The sequence below is a fragment of the Pteropus alecto genome, unplaced genomic scaffold (assembly GCF_000325575.1).
Source record: "Pteropus alecto unplaced genomic scaffold, ASM32557v1 scaffold52, whole genome shotgun sequence".
In the NCBI taxonomy this organism is placed as follows: Eukaryota; Metazoa; Chordata; class Mammalia; order Chiroptera; family Pteropodidae; genus Pteropus; species Pteropus alecto.
In genome coordinates, this window is record NW_006433941.1 from 2,763,293 (window position 1) to 2,773,524 (window position 10,232).

At 40.1% G+C, this 10,232-nt stretch overlaps 1 protein-coding gene across 1 annotated transcript; it reads right to left on the reverse strand.

Annotated features, from left to right (window-relative positions):
• Positions 1 to 1,243: 1,243 nt before the first annotated feature.
• LOC112477040 (zinc finger protein 300-like) lies at positions 1,244 to 7,009 on the reverse strand. The gene is made up of 4 exons (XM_025044352.1): positions 6,928 to 7,009; positions 4,823 to 4,911; positions 2,670 to 2,817; positions 1,244 to 2,380 (listed from the first exon to the last, which is right to left on the reverse strand). The coding sequence occupies exons 1-4, from the start codon at positions 7,001 to 7,003 to the stop codon at positions 2,277 to 2,279; spliced, it is 417 nt and encodes a 138-aa protein (XP_024900120.1). The 5' UTR covers positions 7,004 to 7,009; the 3' UTR covers positions 1,244 to 2,276.
• Between the last annotated feature and the right edge of the window lie 3,223 nt (positions 7,010 to 10,232).

Sequence of the window (10,232 nt, forward strand, 5' to 3'; positions counted from 1 at the left end):
TTCTGGCAGCTAACACTTTGCAGGAGTAAATAGAGGGGGGTATTTTTATTCTTTAAAATGAAAAAGTATCATAATTGTAATAACCTGTGAAAGTTTGATTCTTTGGTATTTACTAAGTGAATGAAAAGTCTGAATGAATTTGTCCACATGTTCAGAGTGATTCTCCACTGTGAAGTCTCTGATGTCTAATTAGGGCTAAACTATACCTGAAAGCTCTGCCACATTCATTACACTCACAAGGTTTCTCTCTAGTGTGAATCCTCTGATGCTGAGTAAGATGGGCACTTTTACTGTAGGCTTTTCCACACTTGTTACTTTCAAATGGTTTCTCTCCAGTATGAGCCCTGTGATGTTGAGTAAGTAATGAACTCTGGCTGAAGGCCTTCCCACAATCTTTACAGGTGTAAGGTTTCTCTCCAGTGTGGATTTTTTTGTTTCATGAGAGTGGAGCTCTGACTGAAGGCTTTACCACATTCTTCACATTTGTAGGGTTTTTCTCCAATATGAGTTCTCTGATGTCGAATAAGGGCTGATCGATCACTAAAGGCCTTCTCACAGTCATTACAGGCTTAAAGAGGGTCAATGTTCAGGAGAATGCAGAAATTTTAGGAGGATCAGATTAGACCTACTACTAGTACTAGTTCAGCTTTATTATGGGTAAACTACACATGACATACTTTTTAATTGTTGTAATGTTGGGACTTTGTAATTGGAGATCTTATAAGTATACTTTCAACCTCATCATGGGTTAAACAAACACAGCACATATGTCTTTGTAAGTTAAGGACTATTTTCAAAGTAATCTCAATATGTGGATTTGACAACCTTCTATAATGCAGGAAAATGAAAGTTAAAAGAAGGCAATAGAAGTTAATCAGAAGACAGAAATGGTAACAGGGGAACTAATCCACTGTTAGGTTACCCAAAAAAAAGGAACACCTATTAATGTTAAGTCCAATGGACACTTTCAGGTCTTTTATACTTGCTCTCTCTAGCACATAACACTATGAGCCCCTCCCTTTCTTCTTGAAATAATCTCTTCTATTGACTTCTGCAGCAACTAACTTGGCCTGGTTTCTAACTAACTCTGGCCATCCTTTCTTAGTATCCTTTTTGGACTCTCTTTCATTTATTTATGTTAATAAATTTTAAAAATACAAAAATTTATATAACATACCTTTACTGCCATTGCCCATTATTAAAAATAAAAATAATTATCATTTTACTATATTTGTCACCAGTTTTTTCTCTACATGTTTACTTTTGAAAATTACTCAAGATATACATATAATGACAGATATTTAAATGTGTATGTTCTTTAGGCTTCTAGGTTCTCTTGAAATTTTTCATGCTCTATTGGTGATCTCATCCACTCACATGACTTCAATTACCATATTCTCAGATAATTCCCAAATCTGTACTACCAGTTGCAATCTCTTTCCTTCACCAATACTTACTGGACATATCCTCCTTATATTCTTCTACCTTCCAGATATCTTCATTTAGACCAGAGTTTCTCAAAGATGGCAAGCAAATCTTTAGGGAGGGGCAGTCTTGTGCACTGTAGGATGTTTAGCAGCATCCTTAGCCTCTACCCACTAGATGCCCACAGTACTCGCTGAGTCTTCAGACATTGCCAAATGTGCCCTTGGGACAAAATCGTCCCTGGTTGAGAACCACTGGTTTAAACTTCTGTAGACACTCAAACAATTTAGGAAAATGGAACTCATCTTCTACTCCCCGACTCTACTACTTTTCCTGTGTTCTCCATCTCAGGGAAGAGAACTTCCATCCACCTACACATCCAAACCAGAAACCTGGGAATTATCTTTGTCTGTTACTCCCTCACCTCCCACATGTACTCAGCTAATTCTATCAATTTTAAATATTTAAAATTGAATGTAAAATTATATTCCTTAAAACTACATTCAAATTCTTCATTCTCTTCATACTTTTTAGGTAGGAAAAAACTAGGTACAATGAAGACAAAGTGAGTAAAGGAGAGTCTCCAGTTACTGACAGAAGAAGGGAATAACTTCATAAAATGCCAAGGGCAAGGCACAACAATGATCTCTGGATCAAGCATTAAGATTATAACTTTAAGGATGAAGCATCCCTTCCTCAAGTCTGGGAAGAAGTAGGAAGGTAGGCTATCAGGACTCTGATATGTCCAAGTGAAGATGAGACTGGAGGGGACCTCAACGTTTTCTATAGGCCTGGAAGATTTGAAGAAGAAACCCTTACTCATATTTTGAAAAATGTTATCTGCCTTGTTCTCACTTATATGTACAGCTGCTGCTTAGCACTTCTCCTTCCTGCATCTGTGGGTTTACCACTTGTTCCAATTGCGAGACGATATCAGGTTTCGAAAATGGAAATCCTGCACAAGGGAAAGAAACAGAATGTGATTGTAAGTTCAAAAGACAAAAGACCACCCTATTTTCATCCAACTCTGTTGCATTTTAGCGAGTAGACAGGATAACTCGTTGTCAAAAGTGAGTGAATATTTTCTACACCAACAGGGTAAGAAATAGTTTAAGGTTCTGATATCTCGATTCTGGAGAAAAAAAAATAACCAAAGCCTCATTTTCCCCTAATAGGAGCAAAGGAATCTTTAGAAAGCAAAGGCATCCCAAAAGCCAACCTGAGGTGAGAGGACCCAACCTTACCCAAAAAGACCAGGTTTCTATAGTTCTCTAGCATTACATCCCTGTATAAGACTCTCTGAGCAGAGTCCAGTTCTCTCCATTCTTCCTCAGTGAAGTTCACAGCCATGTCCTTGAATAACACAAAGCCCTGAAATACTGACATGTGGTTCTAAAGAAAAGGTTGAATGAGGCAGAATTAGGAGAAATTAATGGGATGGGGAGGAAATTGATTCAAATATGGTCATAGTGTCAAAGGCAAAATTTTATTGTATGTTGAAGAATCTTAAGATGTGTATACCTTTTTGACATAGTAATTGTATAACCAGAAATAAATTATAAGAAAATGGTCAGAAATATGGGAAAAGAGTTATAAATGAAGATTCTTATCTATTTATAACTTAAAACAGCAAAATAGTTTTAAACAACCTAAATGTTTGAAGAGAGTACCAGAAACTGCTAACTGCTCACTAAAGTACTCTTCCTCTTTTCTAGGTATGCAAACATTTCCCAACCTCCTTTACAGTTAAATGTGGCCACATGACTGAGTTCTAACCAATGGAATGCAAGCAGAGTAAGGTGTGCCATTTCCAAACCTGACTCACATATATTCCTCCATGTTGCTTTCCGTTTCTGGCTAGCTGGTATGAAGATGACACCTAAAGGGAGTTCAGTGGCCATGTGGTTAAGACAATAGAGCTTCAACTAGCTTAAGGCCCTGAATGGCCACCTTATCAATCTGCTGACCCAGTCATAGGGTTATAAGAACAAGAAATAAATTTCTATTGTATTGGGGCCATTATATATATTGGATCTATTGGTTAGACCAGTTATAAGTTACCCAACACTAACTAATTCAGAAACTAGCACCTTGAATTGGAAGGTATCATAACAAAAACATAAAATATACAGGTGGCATTGGCTCATCAATCTTGTAGCTATAGGGGAACAGGTTGGAAAGAGCCAGAATACTAGTTTGTATAGGATGCTACTGGATCTATTTGGCAAAGAAAAAAAGAGTTGAGCTCAAAAAAGAATTTGTTAATTTTCAAGCCAAAATAAAAATGGAATATAGAGTCCAGAAATTTGGGGCTTCACATGATTGGAAAAGCAAACTCTTTTTAGAACTCATACAATAGGAAATAAGTCTAAAAAAGGCTTTGAACAACAAAGGCCTATTAAAATTTCTCAGCTAAACAAAATGACTTAGCCCTGTAAAAAGATCAGATTAAGGATATATAGCCTTCCCAACCAAGGCTAATGTTCAGGGGCCTTAAGATTATTTTCAATAAGAAAGAGACATGGTTAGTAAGAAACTAAAAAATATCCCAAGCTTGAGAATTTTATCTAGGAACAAACTTTGACTATGATTATTAGTACATAGAACAGACTGGAAGCAAACAGATCAGAACCCTCTTAAGTTTTTATAAGACAGTATATCTATGATTTCAGTGTACTTTCTTTTTTTCTGTCTCAGAGAAAGCAGTATTTCTCCTCAATCCTAAGCCATTAATATCACTGACTTCGCAAATCTTTCTTATCAAAAATCCACTCATCCTTTAGGGCCCATTTCAAATCTCACTATTCCATTAGCCTGAGAGTACCTTAAAAATGCTGGTTGAATGAATAAAGCCTTCCAAATCTCTCTCAGGCAGACACGTTTGCTCACTCTCCTCTGAATTCATACATTTTTTTTCCAAAAACACTTTATTATTAAGTAGACCCTCAATAATTTTGCTGACTTGTACCACACAGATTTTGTACATGTCTTTTCTCCCCAGGGAATTAATTCCTAAGCAGATAGAAGCAAGACATGTCTCATGCCTTTGTATATCTAAGCTAAATGTCTCAAATAAACAAATGGAAGCTCGGTTCTCATCCAACCATGCTCTATCAGTCCTCCTCCTCAATGATCTGCTAAAGGGGCCTCAAATTCCCTATCTCTCCTACTGTCAATTGATGGGAGAAGCTGACAAGCCCCCTTATCTCCATGCTACTTCCACACAACTGAGGAACACACAGTCATCATTATGTTGACAGTCCATCCCACCCACCTGATCCCATCTTTTAAAACTGGTGATGCTAATAGGGCTGACACGCTTCATGCTAAGAAAAAGTTTATTTGCTTCAAGAATTAAAATGAAATTTTAGAGATGAGAGGAAAATCCTCAACTTACCTGGGACTTCACTGCCTGGAGAAAAGTAGCCATGATCTCCTCCTCAAGATACCCATTTTGGAAAAGGGCAGAGTCCTTAAGTGGCAAAGCTAGCAGGAAAGAGTAATAAAGAAATCCAGTTTGTCATTATGTATTTCAGACCTAGTAGATTAGAAATAATCACTTATCACAAAATGTGCCTCTGACCTTGGCTGTCACACGGTTTGAAGGATTCCACAGAAATCTCAGTAATGAAGCTTCAAAAGACAACCTCAGAGAGTATACTGAATGGAAATTTAGTCAGGGAAAGGTATGATCATTAACTGGGTTCAGGATATGTTTGAGCCTTTGTTCTGAGAATGATCCTTGTGACAAAAAAAAAAAAAATCTACACATACTATTAAGGTTGGAGAGAAGTTTAAAAGACCTCTAGCCTCAACTCCTTTATTTACAAATGGAGAAACCATCCAACTTCATAGAACAAGAAAAACGAGCCACAGAGGCAAAGGGCAGCAGTGCCCATTCCCAACAGTCAAGGTCACAGGGCTCTTCAGCCACCAGATCACGAGTGTTCCCGGCCCACTCTAAGTCTGCAGCCATCCTAGGCTGGCTCCACCACACACACACACACACACACACACAATCCACTAAACTGCAATGTCATTTCATTCACGTCTGCATCCTAAGCACCTAGCAGAGTGTGCCTGACAAGACAGTAGGCCCAAAGTGTTGGAAATAAATTAATGATCCACCTAACTCCCTTTGTCTGATTCCACACCCATCAAGCAACCTTCTGTTCATGATTTACTTTCCCATTTTGACTTTTTGCCTATAGGAAGAAAAAGGATCGTAACACCTTTGAGCACTTCTTCATCTCTGGGTGGTAGACTTATATTTATTTTTTTCTACAGATAATTCTGTTTTCCTAATATTCTACAGTTTATTATTTGTTCAATTCTTCCCCTCCCTCACCCACCAAAAGCGATACTTAAAGTCCCCAGTAGATTTGTTTAGGAAAGAAGTAGGTATTTCAAGCCTTCAGGCATTATAAACAGTACAAGGCTTCACATTTTTTCCTAAATCTATGCCTCCTACAATCTTTTCTCACTAGAACACTAGCTGTGGGGCTGGCAGCCTGCTTTTAAATCCTGGCTCTGCATGGCCATTAGCAAGATTCCTCTGTGCTTGTTTCTTCATTTGAAAAATGGGGAAAGCATTGTACACTGATGCATATAAAGGGTACAGAAAAAGCGCTCGCTAAAGGTCATTTAGTTATCAGTTAATTATTACTATTTTCTGCACATCACCACTAACCAAGATTTTATGGGGTTTTCTTTCTATCCTTTTTTTATGAAAACAAAAGGTATAATCAATGTTCGATCATACTCCTAAGCCCAAAATTCCCTATATGCCTACCCGCTTCCTGTACTGAACTGTGACAATCAGTGAAGGATAACGTAGAGATAGGAACTCCTAAGTTCCAAGGCCTTGGGAAATTGAAGGGGCTGAGGCAGGATATTTGAGGAAAACCAAACAGACTATAGATAGACTATGGAAATCCCTCCTCATCTGGGCCATCCTTTTGTATCTCCTTAAGGCAGACACTTCTTAAGAGGGAACAGAAAGGAAACCAAAAAGCAGTTTCCAACCCTGCCATAAGTGAGACCAAGGTCATGGACTCTGCTGATGTAGGCCCCAGCTGTGTGCCTGAACTCTCCCTTGTGCTATAATGCCAAACAATTGATCAGCTTCTCCATGCTCATTTCCTTCTCTCTTTCCAAAGAACTTGACTTGCCCTCTCTTTCACCCTTTGGAGAGGTATCTAGTGTAATAGAGTATGAAGAGTAAGATTTCTTACTTTTTTAGAGCTTCAAGTAAAAAGGGAATGATGATATTAGTAAAATTACTACTACTTATAGAGCACTCACAATGTACAGATACTTCCAATAAATCACTTTTTACAAATGAGGTAACTAATGGCTTGCCTAAGCTCTCAGAGCTGCCCACACGTAATATACAAGGCTGTCGTTAAAAAAAAAAAAAAAGGAAAAAAGACTACGAGACTGCACATGCACACTGTAGATGCCTAGGTAATGGCAGAACTTTTTCTTATGTGTATTTCTTACCTCTGTTCTGGAGTTTGAGGGTCCAAGCCTCCACAATCACAGCCTTTGAACCACCATTTGGGTATAGCAACCTCATCCAAGTCCTCCACATCTCTTCAGGGGAATTACCATCATCCTTCTAGAAACTTTGACAAGAGATTCTAGATTGAATTTTTTCCCTTTTTCATAGTATTTTTTTCATCCTCTGAGACCCCACTCACAACCATAACCAGGGATCTGGAGCAATATCTTTTGAGCTAAGACTAAAGTTAAGGACTTCCACAGTCACTCAGTCTTCAGGAAGCCCTAAACACAGGCAAGTCTCCATATAACCTTTACCCCAGGGCCCTGCAGAGACACTCAGGAACACAGAAAAATCGCAGACAATGGTAAAGATACTGTTACCAAGATGCCAGCCGCATACACAAGTGTAGCCTTGGCGGAAAGTACCTTGCTGAGAGTGAGAGCCCCTGGGTTCTAATTACTACAATGTGCCAATTGGCTGGGTGACAAAGAACAAGTTACTTTTCCTCCCTGGGTTTTTTCTTTTTATGTACAAATGAGGAGATGGAGGCCTACTATTAATAATCACTACTACTGATTGAACCTTTACTTGGTGCCTGGTACCATGGCAACTATTTCATATCAAAATTACATTTAAACTCCACAACCATTACCTATGGTAAAACTCTTCTGACAGATAAGGAATAAGAGGCACAAAGTTCAGTAACTTGTCTGTCTCATCACTAAGCAATACCACTTTCTCATGATGTACACAAATGGATCTCTTACATCCACACCCTCCCACATTAACACTGTAGAAGTCTACACAATGGTTCCACCACACTGTGGGTTGCAAGGACACACAGGCGCACGCGCTTTGGTCTCTGATGTAACCCAAGCACTGGGAGCCTTGGGCCTCACCTGCTTCACCTTTCGGCTAAGCGCTTCAGGTTATGCAGGCCCTCAGCCTGTTTCCCAGTAAAGGACTGGGGCTTTCTCGTGCATTAAACATTCACACACCAATGTCAGGTACACACAAAACCCACAGCAGAGGGGTAGGGTCAAGGTGTCAGCGCACAACCTTATATCACCCTAGTCCAGCAGAAAGGATTATGGCCAGATCAGCGGGCCCGGGGACAGACCCAGAGGGAGAGCCCCCAAATCTGACAATTCCCTGCTGGACAGACACACACTCCTGAACAGCGTGTGCTCCTCCCGGGTCCAGAATGGGCGGGTCACAGCAAGAAAGGACCGCGAGGACACAGACACGCCGCGCTCAGAGTGCTTCCGAACAAAGGGGCAGGAAACGAAAGTGAGCGCGGAGGCTCTAGGGAAATGTAGTCCAGCTCACACCGATGCCTGGACTTGAAAATGCAGCGGCCGGGCTGAGGTTGAGACCTTCTGAGAAGCCCGGCTTGTTCTGCTAGAAGAGACAAGCACTTGGGTGGCCCTGAAAAGAGAGGTTAACGTTGACTGTCTCAGCGAAGGTGGAGAGGAGCCATTGGGGGCGTTTAATCAAGGACTGTTGAAAGTTTTAAGCTGGGGCCCGGGTCGGGGGCGGGGTCTGGAGACCTCTGCTCTAGAGGTCTCGTCTAGGCTGGTGAGCTTGTACCTTGGTTACTCTCCACACAATAAGCGGAGCTGTAGCACTGCTTCTAAGAGCCGGACACAACAGTCCCACGCTTGAGGTTCTGAATCTTTCCAGGAATCCCGGTTGATGCCCTGAGCTCTCACATTCTGTGGCACGGTCTTCAGTGGGTTCTACGCATTTGCACCCTCAGCTCAGAGAAAGTATGTGGTCCTTAGATGGCTGTTTGGGTTCCTATCACCAAAGTGTAGAGTTCTGATAATGGAGAAGTGGGGCCCTCCTTGGGTGAAGAACTAAGACTTTTCTTAGACCACAATGTTTATTTACTTCACTGCCCCCCAAAAGTGTCACGTTATTCTTAGTTGTTATTTCCTCTTTGCTAGCCACTTTCATGTCCACGACAGTCTTCTATTGAGACTCGGTTAATTTAGCTCCTTGAGGGTACATTCTGCAGCCAACCCTCCACCACATCAGGGTGTAGTTCTGTTCGGATCTACTGGGACAAGACTGATGACAGTTGAGTTGTTGGTCTCTTTATCACATCTAGAAGCAGAAGGCGTCAAAAGGTGCATAACGTAACTTCTAAGACAGCCCCAGACTTACTGGTACCTCCACCACCCACCATACCTCTGAGGAGGAGAATTCTGTCTAAATCCAGCCTATCCAGTTTTCACCCCTGTGGTCTGGATCCTGTCTTTCTAAGCACTTTTCTGGCCAGAAGGCTCTGGCATCCATAAAGATGCTACTGAAAAGATAGTAAAACTTCAAACAAGTGAGACTTCAACCATGAAATCTTTGTGCCAGAATTTCTGAAGAAATTCTAACTAAGGCCTCTACAATTTGAGGTTCAATGACTAGGAGGGAAACCCCATGGGACACTCTCTCAACTGGACTCCTCCTACCCCCACCCCAGCACAAAAAAATTTCAAAGCCCTTAGTATAACCTTTTATTTAAAGTGTGTGGGGTGATAGGTTAGGTGCAACAGGAATGGCAAATTGTTGATAGTTGTTGACAACGGCTGATAGATAAATGAGAGTTCATTATGCTATGTCCTCTACTTTTGTGTATGTTTGAAAATTTTCATAGAGTAAATTTTAACAAAAGTTAAGTTAAAAAAAAAAGCCTCTCTTATGCTCAGAATTTTTGATTGGCTTCCCACTTAGAGTTAAATCCAAAGTTCATACTGTTAGCGATTCATATAAATCAGTTTAGTGCCACACAATCAGCCATTTTTTAAAAATGAAATAAGAGAATGAAATAGAACAAAAGAGAAGGAAAAAACTCTAGAGTTCATTACATGTAACAAGAAAAAGTATTGTTTCAATGAACTTTTGTTTCTGTTCTGTGCATACTGGTTACAGTATAAAACGTGTGTATGAGTATTTTTTCTGTGGATCATGGTCAAAAGAGTTTGAAAATCATTGCTCTAGGGATCTGGTCTCCAACCTCTCTCCCTTATCCTCCACCACTACTTTACCCTCAACGCCACTCCCTCAAACCATTCCAACCTCCTGGCTATTCATCAACCTACCAAGCTCTATCCCAAGATATCTACAGAGCTCTCATTTCCTTGTCTTTTTCAAATCTCTGTTTGAATGTCATCTTTAACACCAGTGTCTTTCCTCAACACCCTATATAAAATTAGGTAGCTCTATAATGTCATTCACTATCTCCCTTATTCAGCTTTATAATTTCTTAATGATACTTGACATATACTTATGTGTTTATTTGTTT